Below are 23,970 nucleotides of genomic sequence, written 5' to 3'. Positions count from 1 at the left end.
AAGTTTGTGTGTGGATATGTTTTCAGTTCTCTTTGGAATATGCCTAGGAGCATACTTGTTGGGTCACATAGTAACACAATGTTTTCAGGAACTCACAAACTGTTTGTCAGAGGAGCTGCTCGTTGCATATTTTACTGATTGGTTTCACAATCTTGTATTTCAGCATTGTCCTATTGTAACACATTTAATCTGCTTCCAGTTTCACTATGTTTAATATCTTCATTCCTATAAACTGCCGTCCTTTTGAATTACATTATTAAGGCAGATTCCCATGGTGGGTCTTGTTTTTACCATCTTTTACTTTCAACCTACTTAAATCATTTAATTTGAAGCAGGTTTCTTATCAAAGTATATAATTAAATGATGTTTTTTAATCCACTCTACCAATCTCCGTATTTTAATCACTGTATTTTGACCAACTATATTTAAGACATTTATCGATCTGGTAGAGCTTGTGTGCCATTTAATCATTTTTGTTTCCTCTGCTTCACATTCCTCTCTCTTTTCTTGCTTTCCTGTGGGTTACTTAAATATTTCTTAGGATTCCATCTTGATTTATTTGTAGTGGTTTTGAGTGCATTTCTTTGCACAGTTTTTGCAGTGGCTGCTGTTCTGGGCCTAACAATATACTGTACGTACATGACTTACCACAGTTGACTGCTATCAGCAATTTACCACTTTAAGTGAAATGAAATCTCAGTTCCATTTAGGTTCCTTGAATTTCTCCACTTTTAAATATTATTGTCTTAAGCATTAGACGGTATTATAATTTTTGTTTCAATCATCAAATGTGATTTATAAAGTTCATGAGCAGCATAGTTTATTGTAAGTATCCATACTTCTGCTCTTTCCATTACTTTCTTCCTTCCTGATGCTCCAAGAAGTCTTTTTTTATCATTTCATTTCTGTTTCAAGAACATCCAAAAGCCATTCTTTATGGGTAGGTTTCCTAGCAAAAAACACGTTTAGTTTTGCTTCATTTGAGAATATCATTATTTCCCCTGCATTCCTGTGGGACAGTCTGGACACAGAACTTTCAGTTAACAGTTTCTTTCTTTCAGCACTTAAAACATGTTGTGCCACCTCTTTCTAGCCCCCATGGTTTCTGATGAGAAATCTGCTGTCATTCAAATTGTGCTCTGCTATAGTAATGTGTCCCTTCTCTCTGGCTGCTTTTTTTCTTTGTTTTTAGTTTTCACATGTTTAATTATAAAGTGTCTTTGCATGGATTTCTTTCAGCCTATCCTGTTTGGGGTACACTCAGCTTCCTGAACCTGCATATTTATTCTTTGCTAAATTTGAGATGTTTTCATCCAGTATTTCTTTGCACATTCATCCAGCTCTATTCTTTTTTCTCCTCTACTTCTTGGACTCCAAATATATGAATGTTGGCTCTTTATCACTGTCTCACAGGTCACTGAGTCTCATTTTTCCCCAGTCTTCTCTTTGTTATTCAGATTTACTAATTCTATTGCTTATTTTCAAGTTCACTGATTCTATCATCTGTCATTTTCATTCTATTATAGAACCCATCCAATGAGTTTTCCATTTTGGCTATTGTATTTTTCAGTTTTATAATTGCCTTTATTTCTTTAAAAAAAAACTGGGACAAAAATGCACACCATAGTGGTTGTTTTTTATCAATGTTAAAAAAAAATCTTTGTTAACTATTTCCTTAGGGACCCTTTCTATTTTTTGTTTCAAAAGAATTTGTAACTACTTGTTAAGGCATTTTTATGATGGCTGCTTTAAAATCTTTGTCAGATAAATCCAACACCTGGTTCATCCTGGAGGTGTCATCAGTTGGCTGTCTTTTCTTATTTGTTGTGATTTGCTTGGTTCTTGGTATGACAGGTGATTTTAGATTATATCCTGGATATTTCATCTATTATGTTAGAAGACTCTGGGTTCTATTTTAATCTTTTATTTTAGCAGGCAGTCACTATGTTTACATTTATATCCTGCAGGCCCTGGCCTACCTTTGGTCTATGATTCCAGTGGCAGTTTAAATTTCAGAGCCTTTGCAGTGTTAACTTGGTTTATCTGATGCTGCTGGAGCTCAAAGTGGTCCTTGATGGTGTTACTTTAGGGGAAAGAACTTTTCTCCAAGACGAGTCACCTGGTACCTCTAGGTTGGGGGAAGACAGCCTCCTGCCCATGGTGATGAAAACTTCTAGGTCAGACACTCCTGTGGCAGGATGCCCCTTGTCAGGGCTCCATGGTTGCTCAGTGTCTCTCAACAAGAGGAGCCTGGACCTGCCAGGGGAGTAATTCTTTCCCTGGACACTTGCCAGTGGGGATCCCTATACAATGCCCTTGAGGGTTGTATCAGACTCACCTGGTGTTGTCAGCAGGACCCCTGTTCCATCCTGGGCTCCCTTATGTTGCTACCTTGGTCAGGAAACACCAAGCCTGGGTTACCTTCTTCTGTTGGGTGGGAGGTGATAAGACATCCTGTAACTATGTCCCCCCTCCAGTTTTGGGAGTACTTGGCTGGTTTGTTTTCTTCCTTACACCTTTCAGAGTTTTCTTTCTGATGTCTCTTGCATTATTTTATAATCATACTTATCCAGAATTGATAATTGTACTTATCAGGAAGGAGCAGGAAAAATGAGTCTTCCCTCTTGTCTGGACAAGTCAGAACACAGGATTTTAAAAAATTTATATCTGCACAGCTTCCCCAAAAGCCAAAACCCCAAGTTCTATCCTAGAATTATTTTTTAAATCATATATTCCAAACTTGAGTAAATTTGCCTATTCCTCTGTTAATAGAGGAAGTAGCAATAACACCAATTCAAGTGACTTAAAGACACTTTAAATTCCAGTATGACAGCCTTTGGAATTTTCTATATCAATCCAGTATGGTGACTATATTCACTCATTTAACAAATATTTATTGAGTGCTTACTTTGCACCAGGTACTGTTTCAGTCACTGGGAAAGTAGCAGTAAAAAAAAAAAAAAAAAAAAAAAAAAATTAAATCCCTGCCCTCCTGGAAGTTTACATTCTCTAAACCGTGGAATATTTTTCATTTTAAACCAATTCAAATTATAGCAACTATCAAGCTTATTGTCTATTCATCCACAGGATGAGTTCTCAAATAGCAAACTCAACTTTTATCTACTATACAAGGAGTATCACATTCCATTAGGTATTTTCAATCTTTTTTTGTGTGTAAAATTTAACTGTACTGTGTAAGGAACTAGCTAACTTCCTAAGTAGCTAAGTAAGCAAAATAACAACTATTTGAGTCAAAATTATATTTTCCGGGTGTCGTGGGCAAAAAAGTAGTTACAGAAAATGGTGAGATCTCTGAGGAAAATGGCTTGGATGGTGAAGGGTAGAGAGATCTGAGGACTGCATCTTCAGGAACAGATAAAGTTCAGCTCTAAACCACTCTCTGTTCTCTCTTTAGACTCTTCTTTAGGTGATCTCATCTGACTATAGAGCCAGCTTGGCTAAATAAACATGTTCCATATTTACACACATAATTTAAATCTGCCCTGATATGAATAAAGATACAAAATAAAATACAGAGCAAATACTTGAAGTAAACAGTGAAACCATAGTATGTATAAGAAAATAAATGAGAACATCCTAGGGCTATAAAAAAGAGTTCTATCAGAAAAGTAACTTCTTATCTTCTAGTTTTTGTGACAATTTCTATCTAAATTCAGATTTGTAGAAAAAAACAAGATTTTGGAAGCTTTAGGAATCAAGTATGGTATACTTGAGGGAGAGTTATAAGTGTTGGATGTAATTGAAAATAACACTCAGAACCTACGGTAAATATATAACAAATTTATTTGAGAACTTGGGGAATAAGAAGCCAAAAAAGTTCTTTACACATGCTCATATTTGTTAAACAAATAAATTTAAAAGGAATAAACTCAAAGATCAAGACAAAAATAGTAATGTAGTTTGGGTCGTGGTTGTGTAAGATTTTGAAGAGCATGAGTATTTCAGTGTAAAATGTTCTTAGAAATCAAGGAGAGAGGTCAGGAAAATGGATTAAAAAAAACAACAACAAAGTTTCAAATTTTAGCAGCAAAGTGAACGAGTGACAGGAGAGGAAAAATGGTAAAGAAAGACTGACCAGTATGATCTGAAGTTGAAGAACATATGTGGGATTCTTACTGCTCTTTAATAAAATATGCAAAGGAACTTTGCCAAGTGAAATATTATAGGCGTAACTAGACATCCTGGTGAGTATGATGAATGGAGAAAGAATAGGTTGGATTGGAGGTGGGTCAAAAAAGATGCATGTTAAGAAGGTGATTTGACAGTTGTATGTAGCACATTTTGACAGTAGAACCTGAGAAGAAGAGAATTCCAGTACAGGGATAGTTCCAAGCTGTCTTGAAAAATTATATAACCAGGTCAATCACTGTCTATAAGAAACTGCTGAAACCTACAACACTCACTCAATTTCAAAGCCCAAAGCTATTAGCAAGTCAGTTTACAACTAGTGGCCTCAAACAGTCATAGTTCCAAGTTGAAAACCAAATTATGAAAAGTTAACCTTTTCAACAACATAACCAACCCAGAAAAACATCCTTTACCTACTTTACCTATATGGGCTTAAAGATAGATTGTTATTGTGTTATCCTGGCTTACTTGGGAAGTTGCTGACTCTAACTTTTGATTTTAAATTATAAAGTTATCAAAACAAAACGAGCAACCAGAGCCACTTTAGTGTGGGTGCAGACACGGCAGCTGGCCCACAGAACGCATCCTTCAGTACATGCTTGAGACTGGCTCATGTGGCAGATGCTGCTCTATTCTGTACTGCTAGAGCTGAAATCAAACCAGTTTCATTTGTGCTTAGCTTCACTCATCTACCCCCAAAAGCCTCCTACAATTTAATAACTTCTGACCCAGATTAGGTTGAGGTTAGAACAAAAGGCAAACTGTGATGTTTGTTAAAGAATCTTGCCAGTACCTCAAAGAAATAACTTAAGTGCTAGGTGCCCCCTCAGCTTTCACAATCTCAACTACTGGTTTTGTCTCCTTAAAAGGCTCTGTCTTGTGAGGGGGAGCGAGTTGGCTGGTAGTCAGTGGTATTTTCTCACTTTTCAAGGCACAGGGTGGTGCCTACTGTGCAGGTCTGATTTACTAGCCAGAACACAATGTTCAGGGGCCTCTGAACTTGCAGAGGGTCAGCTGATCCCTCAGTAACAGGGTGACTCACTGCCCCCACCATTTGGCTCTACTGCCTGCCACTAAGGATTAAGATGATCAAGCACTGGCTCTTTCTCCTATGACTACATAACTCTTCAAAATCATTTTCCAATACGATTCATTCTGTTTAAATTGATTCATCTCATGCATTATATTTAGGTATGGAAAACTTACTAAAAATATGAGTCAGGGTAATAAATAATTTATGATTATTTGGCAAACCATTTAAGAGAGCACAAGTAGGGGCTTCCCTGGTGGCGCAGTGGTTAAGAATCCGCCTGCCAAGGCAGGGGGCATGGATTCGAGCCCTGGTCCAGGAGGATCCCACATGCTGTGGAGCAACTAAGCCTGTATGCCACAACTACTGAGCCTGCGCTCTAGAGCCCGCGAGCCACAACTACCGAAGCCCGCGCGCCTAGAGTCCATGCTCCGCAACAAGAGAAGCCACGACAGTGAGAAGCCCGCCCACCACAACGAAGAGTAGCCCCTGCTCGATGCAACTAGAGAAAGCCCATGCGCAGCCAAAAATAAATAAATTAAATAAATAATTTTTTTAATTAAAAAAAGAAATAAAAGAGCACAAGTGATGCAAAGGGGAGAACAAAAATCAGTTTCCTGTTAGAAATGGCAAAGATTTAATTATTGTTTTTTTAAAAGGAGAGCCTATATTTTTCAAACTGTTGAATAACATTACAGTAAGTCCAAATGTCAGAATTTCCAAGATCTGTATATATGCTAGATACTCTGGTAAATATATCTTCATTAATGTGTGAATTTTGTGCTTGCTATTATATATAATTAATTAAGGGCAAGAATCACAATCTGCCCGTGGATGTGTTTCAATAATTTAAAATTTTTCACAAAGCTATATTTTATCTCCTAGTTTGTACGCACATGTCGCCACAGAGCCTTCATGTTACTGCCTGGTGCACTGTAACTCAACATATTTTGTTTTATGATTGCGCAGTGGGGCACAGGACACTATAATTATAGCATAATCACAGTAAAACTCTGAACCTTCTTATTGGTAAGAATCTTTTCATCAGTGAGGAAAACAGAGAAAGTGTGCCAAAGTGATTTCAGAGAGCTGTATACTATCATTTACGAGACTTGTACTAAGGTTTATCTTTAAACACATACACAAAATGTAGACAGTGATAGTTGATACATATATGCATTGGTCTACAGCTTCCCTATTCCCATACTTATCTATGAGTTCTTCTGAAAAAATGGTGGTGGGGAATGATTGTTGTTTTTTTTTTTAATTGTGACAAAACGCACATAACATAAAATTTGCCATTTAAACAATTTTCAAGCATGCAATTCACTGCCATTAAGTACATTCACACTGTTGTGCAACCATCACCATTATCCACCTCCTGAACTTCTGCACCTACCCCAGAGACTCTACGCCCATTAAACATGAACTCCCATTTCCCTGGTCTTCTGAGCCCTGGGAACCACTAGTCTACTTTCTATCTCTATGAATTTGACTCTTGTACATACCTCATATAAATGGAATTATACAGACTTTGTCCTTTTGTGTCTGGTTTATTTCACTGAATATAATGTCTTCAAGGTTCATCCATGTTGTAACGTGTCAGAATTTCCTTCCTTTTTACAGCTGAATATCATCAATAATGCTGCAATGAACATTGGTATACAAATATCTTAGTCCCTCTTTTCAATTCTTTTGGGTATATACCTAGAAGTGGAATTGCTTTATCATATGGTAATACTGTGTTTAATTTTTTTAAAGGGATTATCATCTATTTTCTATAGAGGCTGCACTATTTTACATTCCCATCAGTAATGGATAGGGTTCCAATTTTTTCATATCAGGATGATTGTTTTTTAAGAATAAAAATATGAATTAAAATTTTGTGACAAAATTTCTCATCTTATTTCTTTTCATTTCTCTTTTTGTCACTTGATTTTATCACCAAAATCAAAACCACAGGATTTATGATGCAAGATTTAGTCTGATTAGAGTCCTAATTCCAAGAAGTCTATGGAGAGGGAGAGTCAGAGAAAGTTAAAGTTATAAAAGTTAATTCACAGAATAGGTATGTGGAATGGGGTCAGAGGGCAGAGTTCCCTCCCTAAAATCTTAATGCTGTGCTACATTCCTTAGAACATCATGGCAAATTCAACTTACAAAAAGAAGCTGAAAAGGAAGACAAACGCAAGCTCTGAAGATAGCAAACTACAGGTAGGTATGTACAAATGAAAAAGGGACAGTGAGTTTTGTCTTTCAGAAGGAAGTAGAATTCAAGATAATTAGATAATGTGCACCTACATTTTCTATGGCATACCGATGGAGAGGTAATCAAGAATTAGGATTACTATTTCTGACATTTTCTTCAGACTGTTGTATAAGGTAAATGATGATAATTTGGTCTAATATATTATACACATTTGTTTAGATAAAATAAAGGAATGTTTAAAATATTGAAGGTAAAACATTCAATATTTTAAACAGGGTAAAATTAGAATCATCATTTTAGAAATAGGAAGAATTATTTAAAAAATGTAAAATGATAGATTCATAAAGCAACGCCTTTAATTAACATACACAATATAGCTTCTCAAGTTCATATAGTACACCTGTTAGACACTTTACAAAATATTCATGTAGACATTAAAATTCTAATGTTCCTAAATTTGTCTATACCATAATATTATAAAGGGAATATTTTACATATATATTTAACAATTTCATATAAAAAGATATTCTCCTAAAGCATAACAATAATTTTCACCTTATAAAACACAGTAATATAAACTTAAGGAAACAAAATGGCATTTTCCTGATAAATCCAAATTCTTATTAACGAGAGAATAAGATAATTTAGTTGAATTTTGTCAAAATTAATTCAAAAAAGAATTTTAGAATTATTATCTGGATATAATGGAATACTGCCACCATCTTTCAGAGTTACTTAAAAATTATTCACATAGGATTTTGATTAGTTGAGCTACTACATGCACATTGAGACTATTTCCAAGCAGACGATAACGCTGTTTGACTGTTGTCTTCTCAGGAAATCCTAGAAAAGAAAGGTAACAATTTATAATACAATCACTTGCAATATTAACTTCCAGAGATAAAAGGATGTATTCTTTAGTAAAAGCAGCGTGGTTATTTACATAAATAAGTCCCTAAGGTCTCCATGAAGTTCAATTAACAAATGAGAATTTGGAGCCAAAAATATTATATAACATTTCATTGCTTATACAATGTGATATTATCATATCACATATCATATTTGCACAGTACACACACATACACACATAATATCCACAGAACCAACAGAAATCTGAGCACTAGTACACTTTGGGAAAAGCAGTGGCTACCATTATTTCAGTTACTTAATAACAGCCTTCAGGAGACAGAATTCACATACTATAAAATGCAGTTTTTCTTTTAAAGGGAGACTATTTATTTATTTATTTATTTATCCATTCATTCATTCATTCATTTATGACTATGATGCATGGCTTGTGGGATCTTAGTTCCCCAGCCAGGGACTGAACCTGGGCCCTTGGCAGTGAGAACGAGGAGTCCAAACTGCTGGACCACTGGAGAATTCCCTAAAATGCACCTTTTTAAAGGGTACAATTCAGTGGTTTTTAGTATAGTTGCAGAGTTTTGCACACATCCCCACTATTTAATGTCAGAACAGTTTCATCACCTCAAAAAGAAAGCTGGCCCACAGCTAACATCATACTCAATAATGAAAGCTAAAAATTTTCCTCTAAGATCAGGAACGAGACGAAGATACCCACTCTTGCCACTTTTATTCAACATGGTATTAGAAGTCCTAGCCAGAATAATTAGGCAAGAAAAGAAATAAAAGGAATCTAAATTGGAAAGGAAGAAGTAGAACTATCACCATCTGCAAATTACATGACATTATACATAGAAAACCCTAAAGACTTCATCAAAACATGGTTAGAATAAATGAATTAAGTTGCAGTATACAAAATCAATATATAGAAGTCTGCTGATTTCTATACATTAACAACAAACTATCAGAAAGAGAAAATAAGACAACAATCCCATTTACAGTTGCATCAAAAAGAATAAAATACCGAGGAATAAACTTAACCGTTGATGAAAAAAATTGAAGACACAAATAAAGGTACTCCATGCTCATGAACTGGAAGAATTAATATTGTTAAAATGTCTATATTATCCAAAGCAACCTACAGATTTAATGCAATCCCTATCAAAATTCCAATGGCATTTTTCACAGAAATAGAAACCACATCCTAAAATTCCTGTGGAATCACAAAAGATCCCAAGTAGCCAAAGCAACCTTGAGGGAGAAGAACCAAGCTGCAGGCATCATGATGCTCCCTGACTTCAGACTATATTACAAAGCTAAAGTAATCAAAACAGTATGACATTAGCATAAAAAGACACAGAAACCAAAGGAACAGAATAGACAGCCCAGAAATAAACCCACACATATGTGGTTAATTAATTTATGACAGGGAGCTGAGAATATACAATGGGGAAAGGAAAGTCTCTTAAATAAATGGTGTTGGGAAAATTGGACAGATACATGCAAAAGAATGAAACTGTACCACGATTTTACACCATACACAAAAACTAACTCCAAATGAATTAAACACCTGAATGTAAGACCTGAAACCATAAAACTCCTAGAAGAAAACATAAGTGGTAAATTCCTTGACATCAGTCTTGTCCATGGTTTTTTGGATCTGACTGTAAAAGTAAAGGCAACAAAAGCAAAAATAAACAGCTGAGACTACATCAAACTAAAAAACTTCTGCACAGCAAAGGAAATAATGAGCAAAATGAAAAGGCAATCTACTGAACAGGAGAAAATATTTGCAAATCATATATCTGATAAGGGTTTAGTACCCAAATTATATAATGAAGTCATAAAATTCAACAGCAAAACAATAAGTAATCAGATTAAAAAATGGGCAGAGGACTTGAATAAAAATTTTTCCAAAGAAGACATACAGATGGCCAATAGGCACATGAAAAGATGCTCAACATCACTAATCATCAGGGAAATGCAAATCAAAACCACAATGAGATATTACTTCACATCTGTTATAATGGCTATTATCCAAAAGACAAGAACTAACAAGAGCTGGAAGGAACATGGAGAAAAGGGAACTCTTATGCACTGATGGTGAGAATTTAAATTGGTGCAGCCACTATGGAAAACAGTATGGAAGTTCCTCAAAAAATTAAAAATAGAACAATCATATAATCCACCAATTCCACGCTGGGTATTTATCCAATGAAAACAAAAATACTAATTAGAAAAGATACGTCCACCCCCATGTTCATTGCAGCATTATTTACAACAGACAAGATATGGAAACAACCTAAGTGTCCACTGATGGGTAAATGAAAAAAGAAAATACACACACACATACACACACCATGGAATATTACCCAGCCATAAAAAAGAATGAAATGGACCTTGAGGGCATTATACCAAGCGAAGTCAGAGAGACAAATACTGTATGATCTCACTTATATGTGGAATCTAAAAACCAAAGCAAGCAAACAAATAACTTTAAAAAACCAAGGTCACAGATACAGAAAACAGATTGGTGGTTGCATGGGTGGGGGAAAAATGGGTGAAATGGGTCAAAAGGTACAAACTGCCAGTTATAAAAATAAATAAGTCCTGGGGATATATAATGTAGAGCATGGTGACTATAGTTAGTAATACTGTATTGCATATCTGAAAATTGCTAGGAGCGATCTTAAAAGTCCTCATCATAAGAAAAAAAAATTTTGTAACGATGTATGGTAATGGATATTAACTAGATTTATTGTGGTGGGTGATCATTTTGCAATGTATACAAATGTTGAATCATTATGTTGTAATGTTGTACATCTGAAACTAATACAATGTTATATGTTAATTATACACTTCAATACAAATTTTTTTTAAAAAGAATGCTGGCACCCATTAGCAGTCACTCTCCATGTCCCCTCCCTGCCCCTCAACTACTGATCTACTTTCTGTTCTAGAGATTGCCTATTCTGAACACTTCATACAAATGGAACCACACAATATGTTGTCTTTTGTCTCCGGCTGCTTTCGTGTAGTGCTTTCAAGGTTCATTCATGTTGATTCTGGAATATTTTTTAAAAGCAAAGTATTCTATGTTTAATATCTTGGTCCTTATAATAACATTATGTATTAACAATATTATGTATGTTGTGTAATATGACTATAAAATATAGTGTAACTCAAACATCAAGCACATCAGTAAAAATTATCTGATCCGAGGGAAAAAAAGGCTCATTCATGTTATAACATGTACCAATAGTTCATTCCTCTCTCTGTCTGAATAATATTCTATCTTATGGATATACCACATTTTATTTATTCATTCATTCATTAATAGACATCTGGGGTTTTTCCCTACTTCTTGATTATTATAAACACTGATGTTATGAACATGTACGTATGTATGTATGTGTTAAGCTTTTTTCAGTTCTCCTGGATATACAGCTAGGGGTGAAATTGTGGGGTCATACAGTAACTCTGTGTCTAACATTTGAGGAACTGCCAGAATGCTTTCTAAGGCAGCTGCACCATTTTATCTTCCCACCAACAGTGTACAAGGGGCCTGATTTCTCCACAATTTGTTAACACTGTTATTGTCTGTCTTTTTGTGAAGTGGTATCTTACTGTGGTTTTGATTTACCTTTCCCTAATATCTAATAACGTTTAACATCTTTTCATGTGCTTATTGGTTATTTATCTATTTTCTTTGGAGAAATGTCTATTGAAATCCTTTGCCCACTTTTAAATTGGATTATTTTTCTTTTTATTGTTGAGTCATAAGAGTTCTTTATATATTCTGGATACAAGTCCCTCAGAGTTGCTTTTTTACATTCTGCTTCCACAAATTGACATTCTCATACTGAAGTTCAATTTGCTACATTCTTTTGCAAAACAAAATGGCCCACAGATACTACATTTGCTGGAACAAAACCTTGCACGCACATACCACCGTAAAAGACTGTGCATGCATAAGAGTGGATGCCAGAATCTTAATTACAGTTCCAGAATTTCACATTCAGAAACCTTTGGCATAGCAATTAAATAAAGGAAAAGCAAATCAGGTAATAAAGGAAATAAAGAGCATTAAAAATAGCAACATTTCAAAACCTGATAAAGTTGCTTCATCAACACTAGACATTATACTTACTGCAATAAAACAACAGTGATTACCATAATAAAATGATATTTGCAATTGAGCATGATCATAAAATTGCTATTATAAAGATAATATGTCTTAGGCAAGCACATTAGTCATCTCAAATTATTTACTTCAAAGTAGCCAGAGGCAGAAATACCTACAAACAAACTTTTAGACTACCCCTAGGATGATGTCTTGAGATATCAAGATTATATGAGAGGGGAAGAAATGTCTGAAAACAAACAAGTCAGATTTGTAAAAATCATATATATATATATATATTACACATATATATATATGCATGTGCATATATACATAGGTGTGTATTTTATACATAGATATTAAAATCTAAACTCACTTGTGGAAAGAATTACATAATTTTGTAAAGATAAAAGGTGACTTTTTAAAAACTTAGGTACATTAAAAATAATAATCCTCAAAAGCAAAGAAACCTAGAATTAACAAGGTCAAGAGAGCAGCTTTTATTCAGTAAGTGTCGGTTAGTTCCTGTCTCTTCCAAAGCCTGCTGTCCCATGAATGCATGCCACTGGCCACAAAGAGAACCAGGGCAAAATGTGCGGGAGGATCAATGCAAATCCATCATGGCCGGTGGACAAGCAACTCAAAGAATGCGCATTTTGGACCCAGGGTCAGTGATGTCAGAGGCACACGTGAAGGACAGTTCCGTCACAGTGCTGTTCAGTGGTGACAACAGGGCACTGACTATACACATATATCACATATTTTAAAATAAGGTAAAGCAATTAAAAAGGCTTTCTCGCGTGTATTATACATATATTTTCAGAGAACTTCGAAAAATCCTATTTTACCCCTTAGATATGTTTAAATACTGAGAAAAAATATTTATGAAGTAAAGGCTATAACATCTATCATTTAAAATATAAAAGCATGAATTTTATATTACATGTCAGATAGGTTGTAAGCATGTGACATACGTTAACTCACTTCACTGTTACAACAGCCCTATGAAGTCGGTGATATAATTATCCCCATTTTACAGATGCATAAACTACGGCAGAGAGTGGCTTCAGTAGGGTTAGGATTCACACTCGGTCAGTCTGACTCTGGGGTCTGTGCTAAATTTCTTTATTACGAAAGTGATTGCTACTGCTTGAAAAAATAAGCACTCAAATAAAACTTAGAAATTAGTTGGTATTAGATGGTAAATCTCTTTTCTCTCTGTAGTAGTACAGAAAATACCTTTGATTGCTCATCCTAAAACATGAAAAAAAAAAAAAAAGTAACCAGGACAGTAGACTGGGAATTAAATTCCTGAGTCCAATTCTCAGTTCTTTGTTTTATTGATGTTCTCACTCACTTTGTGACATAAACTAAGCCACGGAAAGTCTATGTTTTCTTAAAAAACACTCCCTGGCATGTTTCAAACTGAATGAGATCACCAAGAAAAAGGCAAAGAGCACAAAATAAACCTGGTTGCTGTGACTACGCTTGGAGAATCAATTACCAAGAGGGTAGTCAAATTCTGTTGGCAGTTTGTTCCCAAATGTACAAAAAGATGCTTTCCAAACCTCAACTGTAAATCCATTTAGATTTTAAAACATGGTCTATTTAACCCATGATGTTCTTCAAGAATTGGACTGTATTAATATTACAACAACATAAGATTTAGCGAAGTTTGGCTTTTCTGCATTCAAGCTCCCAATCAGTTATCAAAAGCACATTTCCTCCTTGTGCAGCCCTGGAAGCATGTGAGGGAGGTCTGTCTCTCTCCCTTCCCATGAGCCAGGTACTAGGAACACACCCACCGCAGCCCAGGACACCGATGGCATCCACAGAGCAAGAGCACCAGCGCCAAGGAAGTGGGATCAGGGAGGGGCGGGGTGCTCTAAGAAGCAAAGGCGCTGTGTCCAGTCTCTTAATAGCAACAATCCCTGGCTTTCCTCACTACTTGTCTTTCTCCCTTGGCAACTTTATCTTCATTTTTCTTCTTGAGAGTCCATCTTCAGATTCCCTAATTTCGTGTCAATTCTGGCATCTGTGCTCCTGAGTCACCCTTACTTTCCATTAGGAAAGTTCCTTTCTAGACCACCTCTCCACTTTTTCTTTTCTCCACTTAAACCTTGTAGGAAAGGAATCAATTATATAATTGATAAGAGTGTTATCTCCAAGAGTAGAAATACAAATACATACCTCCCCACCACACAAAAATAAATTCCTCAATTGCCTGTTAATTTCCTCATTTAAAAAAAGACAATTCTAGGCATTCTTTTGTAAGATCTAGTGTAAGGTTATTCGAATAGTACTCCTAGAAGCAAAAAAATAAATTCGAGAAAGAGATGCTATTAACAACCATCTGTAGTGAGAAGTGAGGAATTGCTGATTTGGCCCTTCTGTTCCTGCAAAGCACCTGGAACCATTACTGGAGTAAAAGGAGAAGGGGAACTGAGTCTGAAGGGAATGGACTAGGGCAGGTTATGAAGAAAGCAGACACAGGAGGGAAGGAAAATGTCAAAGATGGCACAATCAGGAAAGGAAGCGCTCTCACATCCATCTGGGCAAGGGTTTATTCATAAACTATGCACGAGTCCCTAATGAATTTTGAGACCTTTAATCAGTGAAAGCTGGGGTCTGCATGTATCCCACATACCGAACTCTGGAGGAAATCCAAGGAGATTTGCTATTTCTTTAGGAGTGAAAAATCGAAGTTGAAGCATTAACAATCTTGTTATCTTTTCTTCTTGTGACAAATTGGTAAGGGATTTGTAGATATTCTCAATCTGTGGGAAAACATCCAAAATAACTAATAAAGTAGAGTGCAATTAGACTTGTTAAGATAAAATCATCTATTGTGAGACAGTTTAAAAATGATGGACGCATAGTCTTCTGTAACACATGGCAGCACAGGGCAAAAACGTCTCTGTGCAACGAGCTGTGTAACTGGCTCATCACGGGCCACATAAACTCAGAAAACAAACAAAACCTTAATGTTGACTAGATCAGGATACTCTCAGTGTATCTGTCATGTTTGGTCCCTCAAAAATTAACTCATAAGAATAAAAATAATAAATGACAATATAACGTAAAAGAAATGTAACGAAAGATATAAAAAAGAAACTTGGTCAACCAATAAGTCGATTTTACAAAGCAAATAAGCAGCCATTAAAATGTTTACTGTTTATGACCAATTTTATCAAATTAAGATATTTTCTTAAAATGATAAAATATATTTAATAAATATGACTTCTCAAATCCAGACATTTGTTTGTCTCTGATAGGGTTTTTAGCAAGGGTAACTTTTATTAACAGTAAGAGTTTAAATCAGCATAAAAGAAGATAATGTGATTTCACTTCAAAATTATTCAGAAGTATATAAAACTTGCAATAAATCAAGCTTGTATTCAACCATGATACCATAAAGAATGAGCAATGGAAGTATTAATAAAAAGCCTTCCTAAAATATAGATTTTTTTCCCTAACAGGCATTTTTATAGTATGTGCTCCAAAGGAAGGCTCCAATACTAAGACATTTGTGCATAATTTTAGAGAACATTAAGTACTGTACTCTGCATTTCAAATTACTCTTTATGGAATAGAAAGAAAAACAAAAGGTAAGAAAAAAAAAAGAAAGTAAAAACATAAAACACTTTTTGTACATATACTCATATCTAGCAACAAGAAGATTTATTCTATAGTAAATAATTATTATATACACATATTCATTCCAGTTGAACATGTAAACTTATTTTAACATTCTCAAATTTTAAGTATTAAAGACAATATTTAAAATAATTTTCAAATATTTTAGTTCTGCAGCATGCATAGTACCTGCACATCCTCCGCAGTCTGCAACACAGATCCTGTCCCTTCTATATAGCGTCCATAACTAAAAAATTAACACAAATATTTTGTAGCATCTAATATATTTGCTAATGCTAAATTTCTTAAATATTTCTTGAATGAACCAATCTTACATAGTTGTTAACACATCCTTCTGAAATATTCTAACTAATATCACATAAACATGATTTGTAATTAAAAAGCTTACCAGGTGAAAGACAAAAGATCAGTCTGTTGAAACTTCTCAGACACTAAACTTGGCATAGTTTTTGTTGTGTAAATACTAGTCTGCATATACGTTACTGTCATTTTTTAAATGTTCATCACATTTAAATGCACAGAAAGTATGCATTTGTTATGACTTTATATCTAAATGCTATTCAGTACTGACATCCCTGCCACATTAGACCAAGTGTTATGTAGGTGAAAATAAATTGCTGCTCTTTTCTTATAATGCCTGAACCATCATTTCTTCTCATGAAGCCAAAACCGTACTCTCCAGTCTAATGACAAACTCAGGCCCACCAAACATGCATCTGCCTCTTACTGTAACACTGTATGTTTTTACTCTTTATCATAAAACAATCAGACTATTGTTAAAAATGTATTAAAAATACCAAACACTATAGAAATGCAAGGTATTAGTAATATTTCTTTCCCTAAGATCATTGCCAAGCTGGCTGTTTGACATTTTATCATTTTTTCCTAATAGATGAATTTAAAATAGAAATTAGAGGGCTTCCCTGGTGGCGCAGTGGTTGAGAGTCTGCCTGCCGATGCAGGGGACACGGGTTCGTGCCCCGGTCTGGGAAGATCACACATGCCGCGGAGCGGCTGGGCCCGTGAGCCATGGCCGCTGAGCCTGCGCGTCTGGAGCCTGTGCTCCGCAACGGGAGAGGCCACAACAGTGAGAGGGCCGCATACCACACACACAAAAAAAAAAATTAGAGAAAGTCACCATCAAAGAAAAGCTGTTTTCTTATATATCACGTGTATGTGTGTGTTTATATTATCTACACTAAAATAGACTTCTACAATAAGGCTTCTTTTATAACATTTTTATGATCGTAAAAGAATTTCAAAGTTGTTTTTTATTACAAAATTGATAACTCCTGTTTTATGAGAGTCCTAAACAGAACCTAGCAGACTTGGAAATATACAACAGCTGAGTGAAGTCTTTTAAGGTAATGGAAAGCAATAAACCCATTCCCCTGAAAGTACAAAGGCAGAGTATGATAAAGTCAGGGTGAGCCTGGTACGATTATATCAGGGACATAGTGTCTTGTGCAAGACAACTAGCTAGTAGGTAAAGAGAGAAGCCTTGAATTTTTTTTTTTCTTTTTTAAAGAAGATGTTGGGGGTAGGAGTTTATTAATTAATTAATTTATTTTTGCTGTGTTGGGTCTTTGTTTCTGTGCAAGGGCTTTCTCTAGTTGTGGCAAGCGGGGGCCACTCTTCATTGCAGTGTGCAGGCCTCTCACTATCGCGGCCTCCCTTGCTGCGGAGCAGAGGCTCCAGACGTGCAGGCTCAGTAGTTGTGGCTCACGGGCCTAGTTGCTCTGCGGCATGTGGGATCCTCCCAGACCAGGGCTCAAACCTGTGTCCCCTGCGTTAGCAGGCAGATTCTCAACTACTGCACCACCAGGGAAGCCCGAAGGCTTGAATTTTTGAATCATACAACTACCTATCAAAAGAGCTTCAGTGAAATTAACAAACAGGGGTAGGGACGGATCTTTTACAAATTTTTCTTGAAGGGTCTAATTTCCCCCCTTCTTCCTAGGTTTAAAAAAAAAAAGTTGAAAAACACATTAACTCTTGAGAAATAATCCAAAGGATGTCCCCTAAATGTCCATCAACAGGTAACCAGTAAAAGAAATTATGATATACCTATACTATGAACATACAAAAGTTCTTTAAGCACCCATAGGTAAGAATATCTAAATTATACTGCGCAATGAAAAAAAGGGCACATAATAATGAATATAGTATGCTACCATTTACTTAAAGGAGGGGGTAAAAATATACATGTATATTTAAACACACCTCACATGCAATAGCTCTGGAAGACTAGAGAGTAAACTGAAATCATCAGTTGCACATAGAGAGGGAAACTGGATGAACAAGAGGCAGAATTGGAAGGGAGTCTTACAGTCTTAGTTCCTTTTGAATTTTGAACCATAAGAATATACTACTAATTCAAAAAACTAAATAAAATTTAAATATGCTATAATGTGCTCCAGGATATTTAATGTTATTTCTTGATATTAAAATTTAATTTCTTCTTGTACATTGATCATGAAAGTGGACAGAAATCTTTGAGGTACCATAAAAAGGTGCTAAAAAATTAGCAATTCACCATCTATAGAAACCATGTCTCCACCGTGGGTAATTAAGCTCCTATGAAGGTCACCAAACAATGGCATTGTCTTCTATGAGCACTTTTGTGGGTTGTGCACATCATGTTCTGCCAGAAGGAATCTTCACTTGTGCATTCTACTGGAACACGAAAGCAGGCAATTAAGGGTGAAAAAAATCATTCTAGCAGAAACATTTTATAAAATGCTCCTTGTTTTGAGAAGAACTAAGAGAAACAATAGTTATGAAAACCTGGTTATTTTGGATATGTCATGAACAGAGACTCTTTAAAACCTACCCTTTCGTAAAGCATGTGGACCTTCTGGATGTGGGCTTAACAATGTCTAACAAAAGAGCATATCGCAGCAATGACTTTGGTGGTAAAAAGTATGAATTCATGTCAATGTCATCTTCGAGAAAATCTCTTAGCATTCGCACAGAGAGATCACTGTCCTGTTGACGTTTCCTGTCAATTTCTCCTGCAGTTTCAAGCTTAAAAAGAATGGCCTCTTTTCCAGAACACTGTGTGCTGCTATCAAAGCAAATATTTGGCTCAATTTTCTTTTCTTCCATTTTCTTTTTTCCAATTTTCTTTTCTGCATCTATCGCATGTTTTTGTGGATGTTCAGATTCAGTTTGGGGGAACTCCATCAGTACCTGGCATTAAGTAAAAATACACAAACTCTCAAAAGCTTTCTTAAAAATAAAAGACATATTAATAACATCCATTCAACATTATGTAAAAAAATTCTTTAGCTTTTACTGAGTTGTCATTAAAAAGATAGAAATTGAGGTTTACTAGTATTTATACAAGTTATTACAGGTTTTTCATCATATAGTGATAGGCAGGCTATAGATGATTTATTTCATGAAATTACTGCTTTCTGAATTAATAAAACCATTCAACAAAGTAATAGGAAGTACACTGAATACAGAGACAGCATTATATTTGGAAAAGAAGTTGAAAAAGCAACAGGAACATTTCAGAAAATGTGTTTTTGATCAAAGTTTGCCATAAAAAAAAAAAACTAGAACATACCCATGATCTAAAGGAAAATTAGTAATTAAAAATGAAAAGCACTCTTCACCCTGAAAGGTTATTTCTATCCCTGAGTCCCACAGGAAAAACTTGTTCCTGCAAAACAGGTAACCATTTATAAAGTCCTATTTGGGGAAAGAAGAAACAGTTCCAGGAATTTTTAATGATGAAGTCTTTGTTCACATACTTCATATACCGTTTTTGGAACTGCCCACTATTAAAGGGAGATATGTTGCTATTTTATTATATAACATAATATTGTATAATACTGATATTGTATTATGGGGGATTCAAATGATACTACTGAAGCCCTGTTAGTAGGACATGACTTGTGAGTTCTTACCTGTGAAGGTTATAGAGAGCTTCCCTGGACCACTGAAACTCTGTTATCCACACCCATTTTCAGCAGAAGCATATAAAATTGCTAGCATAATGAGAGATCCTATATATAGCAATTGAGCATTTTATTCTAGCTTGTGCTAATCATTACCGTATTTTAATCAATTAAGGCTAAATAGCATAGATTTCAAATAAAATGCAACTGATGTGTGAAAATACTCAAGCCATTTTTAAGATAGTATACTATTTTATCAAAAGTAGTCAATGGCTTCTATTGAGGGAGAAAAAGAATAGATTAAAAAGAGTCAATGGCCAGAAGAGAAATTATAGGGGGAAAAGAAGGATAACGACACTAATGTAACTTTTTTACTTTTAACTTATTTTTTTTCTAATGATGAAAGAAAAGTTTCTGGTTTTGTTTCAAGCAATTAAAGTGGCATCAGGAGGGTGAAAAGGCCTACGAGACAGACCTCAGGCATAGTCTATATTACAGGCACGAGAGGACACACACAAACCTCTGCGGATATACCCCAATAAAGACGTTAGAAAAACAAACAAACAAAAAAACCTCCGCAAAGTAGTTCCTGAAAATAAATTAGCAGACTGAGATATATTTACAACAGATAAATAATAATGATTGTGTGATAACAACAACAATAATAATAATACCTGACCAGGGGCTTGAAAAGGGAACGGCACTGACTGAAGCTTTGCAATAAGGAAATACCGTAGCCTTGAATTTGGAATGCCAAGCTGCAAGTAAAATAGGGCAGTTAGTTGCTATAGGATATGAAGGAGATCTGTATCAACTTTTAGCACCTAGTAAAAAAACGCATACAGTTATACATTAGTTTCTGCCAGACAAAATTCTAGTATCGATTTGTGGAAGACATCTCTGCAGCAAATTATTAAACCTTTTAAACTGTCACTCTGTACCTTTATTTGAATGAAATAAAGATGGAAGCAGATGAATCATATGGCTATGAGTCACTTTCATTTTATATTTCCCAGGTAAAAAGTCAAATAGACATTCTTACATTCATTATGAATGGTATAGTAATCATAAAAACATAAAATTCATATAGCTATAAAATTCAGATGGAGAAAGTCATAACCGTGTCAGAACTGCAAGATTTACCTATAATATTATCCAAACTAGAGCCATTCTGTGTACTGAATCGAATTCCCTTTGGGAACACTTATATAAGAATTTACAGTTGCAATGCTTACAGAGGCTGGAGACAACAGGAATTCCTGGCACCGAAAGCCGCAATTTCCTATTGTTTGTATTAACAGGTCTCTGAAAAGGCAAAGGGAAAGAAAAAAGCTTGCACCCTATAGTCCAAAATAGGGTTCTTAGATAAAATATTATACATAAAAACTTCAGTTTCCATGAAGACTGTACCTCCACTTAAGTTGTTTAGAAAAAGAATAATCCCGGGTCTGTTTTAAGTCCAGTACTTGAGAAATTACATTTCTCAAAGAAGAGATAATCCCTATTATAAATAAATAAAGCTGCCAGATAATTTATAAAACTGGTGAGTTAGAATCGCCAATCCACTCATGATAAGCTTACTATAGGAATGGAACTATATCTGTAGCCAATCAGATGAGGGAACACTGTCATAGACAGCAGGTCAGTCAAGGACTTGGATGCATTCTCTCCAGCTGGGCTACTGTCTGAAAGGGGCCTGACGCAGGGCTTGCTTCTTCAACCCAACTGTAGAACAGAAAACGCCTGTCAACAGGACAAATTCTTACTGAAGACATTCCTACTTCTAAAGAAATAGGCACCAATGTAAGCAGCTAAAATTGAGAAATACCATTCTCATTAAAATGAGTAATCATTCTGGAAAAATTCAAACATATCAAAATGGGAAAGAATCAGTTGAACCTAACTTTGTGATACTTCACATTACTAACTATTCAAAATCAATATTAATGAGTAAACTTCATAACATATATAAAATGTCGGAATATACACATTTATGTTTAAGATCTTCATTTCATAACAGCTCCTATTATAAAATATACCAAGTCTAAGATGAACACAGGACAAATACATTTTTTTACCTTGTAGAAGATACTTCAAAACCTTTAACATTTTCTAAAAGAATATACTTCGGTAATTTTTGTAACCTAAAAAAAAACAAAAACAAACGGAATTCTAAACATCTCATTCCTAAGAAGTAAGAAGTAAAGAAAATCCTTACTTGTGGGAAATATGAGGTAAATATTTGTCCAAACTCTTTTTATAAAAGAATTTTATAAGGGATAGAGACAACTCATATTTTATTCCTTTCCCCCATAAACAAGGCACACCTGATAAAGTTAACATTTGAAATGTTAATTTCCATTGAAGTTTAATGAAAACATGGGTTTGCACAGCTCAAAGGGCTGACATTTCCATAGAATGGAGGCTTCTAGGGTTAGCAGCACAAGTTTCCAGGCCATGGGCAACAGCATTCACTAACATTAGCATCATTTGCACAAATACTGTGAGCAGAGGCAACAGAATTCAGCTATTAGGCTGTAACGCCCTGTCACTCACTTTTAGCGGCAACTGTGGAACCGACAAACATTTGCAGTTACTCTATCAGTCCCGACAGAAGATAAATGACACGCACAGAATCTGTAGAAGATGCTAATCTCTATAAAATGACAAACATCACGTTCTTCCAGACGTAAAGTTTTACATTTAAGGTAAACTTGTACAGGAATTTAAGTTTTTACCTTGGGAGAATGTCTAGAATATATAAGAAGCTATTTGTCCTTGGATCAGTCACATCCCCTTGCAGGCCAATTCTAAAAGGGTAAGGAAAGGAAATAAGTTCAGCAAGAATCTTACATAAAGATATCAAATCACTTTTAAAAAGTCAAAACAGAGATGGACTAAAATTAGTTGGTCCTCACAAAAAATATGATCATCTATGTTGCTATGGAGAACAAAAATATATTGTTTTCATTTAATTTGAAAAAGTCTTGCCTGTCTAATAAATACACTTATTATCAATACAAGATAATATGTCCAAATGACTTGCATGAGGCAAAGAAGAACAAGAAGTCCACAAAGAATAAAATCAATTACCCTCTTAAAATCACTTTGTTCAGGAAACACACACACACACACACACACACACACACACACACAATTAGCTGATGACACCTTTTGCTCTGCCCCAGGTGAGACAACAAAAGTTCAGATGAATGAGCTGGTTGGGCAGGGTGGCAACGTGGAGTTGATGGCATTGGTAACTAATCACCATCTAAGCAGATGAAGGTAGCAGGTAAAACTAGAACTATCTTGTCCAATGTAAACAGGAGAGACTGAAGCTGAAGGCTTGATTCTCCACGAAGGAGTTGCAACTTGGCTAGACTAAGTAAGTCAAACAGGTCATGGGAACAGGCAGAAGTTGGACTAGCAGTTAAATCTTGCAAGTAACATTCAATATGATCAAGAAGCAAGCAGAAAAGAAGACTTATATTGGGCGTGAGTCGTAGCAAACGAGGACTAGGGTTTAAGGCCTTGCTACTTACTAGCTTTGTGGTCTAAACTAAGTTACTTGACATCACTTATCAGTTTCCTCACACCTGACAGCAGGACCAAAATCATCAGTGGATCTGAGGCTCAGATGGGAGATTAGAGTGGACTTGAATAGATTCCTCAGCAATCTTGGCTTCCTCTCATTTTGTCCCTTTCCTCTCAGTGTTCCAAAGATGGTCGTACTACAGGCCCAGACACTGCAGCCGTCAGCAGCTGGAGCTGGGCTAATACAGAGTGGGAGCAGCAGTAGGGAAGGCACGGGGGCCCCACTGCAGTGACCTCTGAGGCATCGCAGCGCTGGGGCTGCATTCTGTCCTGAACCTCCCACGTACTGTAGTTAGAAAGGCCGTAATACACTTGCACAGGCTCGGAGCCATCTTTACGTGGAACGTCCGCCTTCACTGATAAATTCCCGACCTGATTTCAGACACGCTACAGATATCACGTCTAAAAGAATTCGTCCCTCCTGGTATGCAGCAAC

The 23,970-nt window shown here is 35.6% G+C and overlaps 1 protein-coding gene across 4 annotated transcripts in view; it reads right to left on the bottom strand.

The window, feature by feature from the left end:
* Nucleotides 1-3,781: 3,781 nt before the first annotated feature.
* Nucleotides 3,782-23,970, bottom strand: part of TRDMT1 (tRNA aspartic acid methyltransferase 1) — a 64,237-nt gene continuing 44,048 nt past the window's right edge. For all 4 annotated transcript variants that reach the window (XM_082617059.1, XM_082617060.1, XM_082617061.1 and 1 more), the window contains 8 exons: nt 22,679-22,750; nt 22,019-22,084; nt 21,176-21,245; nt 20,615-20,698; nt 18,866-19,224; nt 16,201-16,258; nt 15,023-15,152; nt 3,782-8,231 (listed from right to left, as the gene is read on the bottom strand). In XM_082617059.1, the coding sequence (XP_082473185.1) occupies nt 8,131-8,231; nt 15,023-15,152; nt 16,201-16,258; nt 18,866-19,224; nt 20,615-20,698; nt 21,176-21,245; nt 22,019-22,084; nt 22,679-22,750 (940 nt within the window). In that variant the 3' untranslated portion in view covers nt 3,782-8,130. The remainder of the gene's footprint in view (nt 8,232-15,022; nt 15,153-16,200; nt 16,259-18,865; nt 19,225-20,614; nt 20,699-21,175; nt 21,246-22,018; nt 22,085-22,678; nt 22,751-23,970) is intronic.

The sequence above is a fragment of the Mesoplodon mirus genome (genome assembly GCF_964341445.2).
Source record: "Mesoplodon mirus genome assembly, chromosome: 4".
Classification (NCBI taxonomy): domain Eukaryota; kingdom Metazoa; phylum Chordata; class Mammalia; order Artiodactyla; family Ziphiidae; genus Mesoplodon; species Mesoplodon mirus.
The sequence above is the reverse complement of the archived record's forward strand: the minus strand, read 5'-3'. Positions and strand labels throughout refer to the sequence as shown.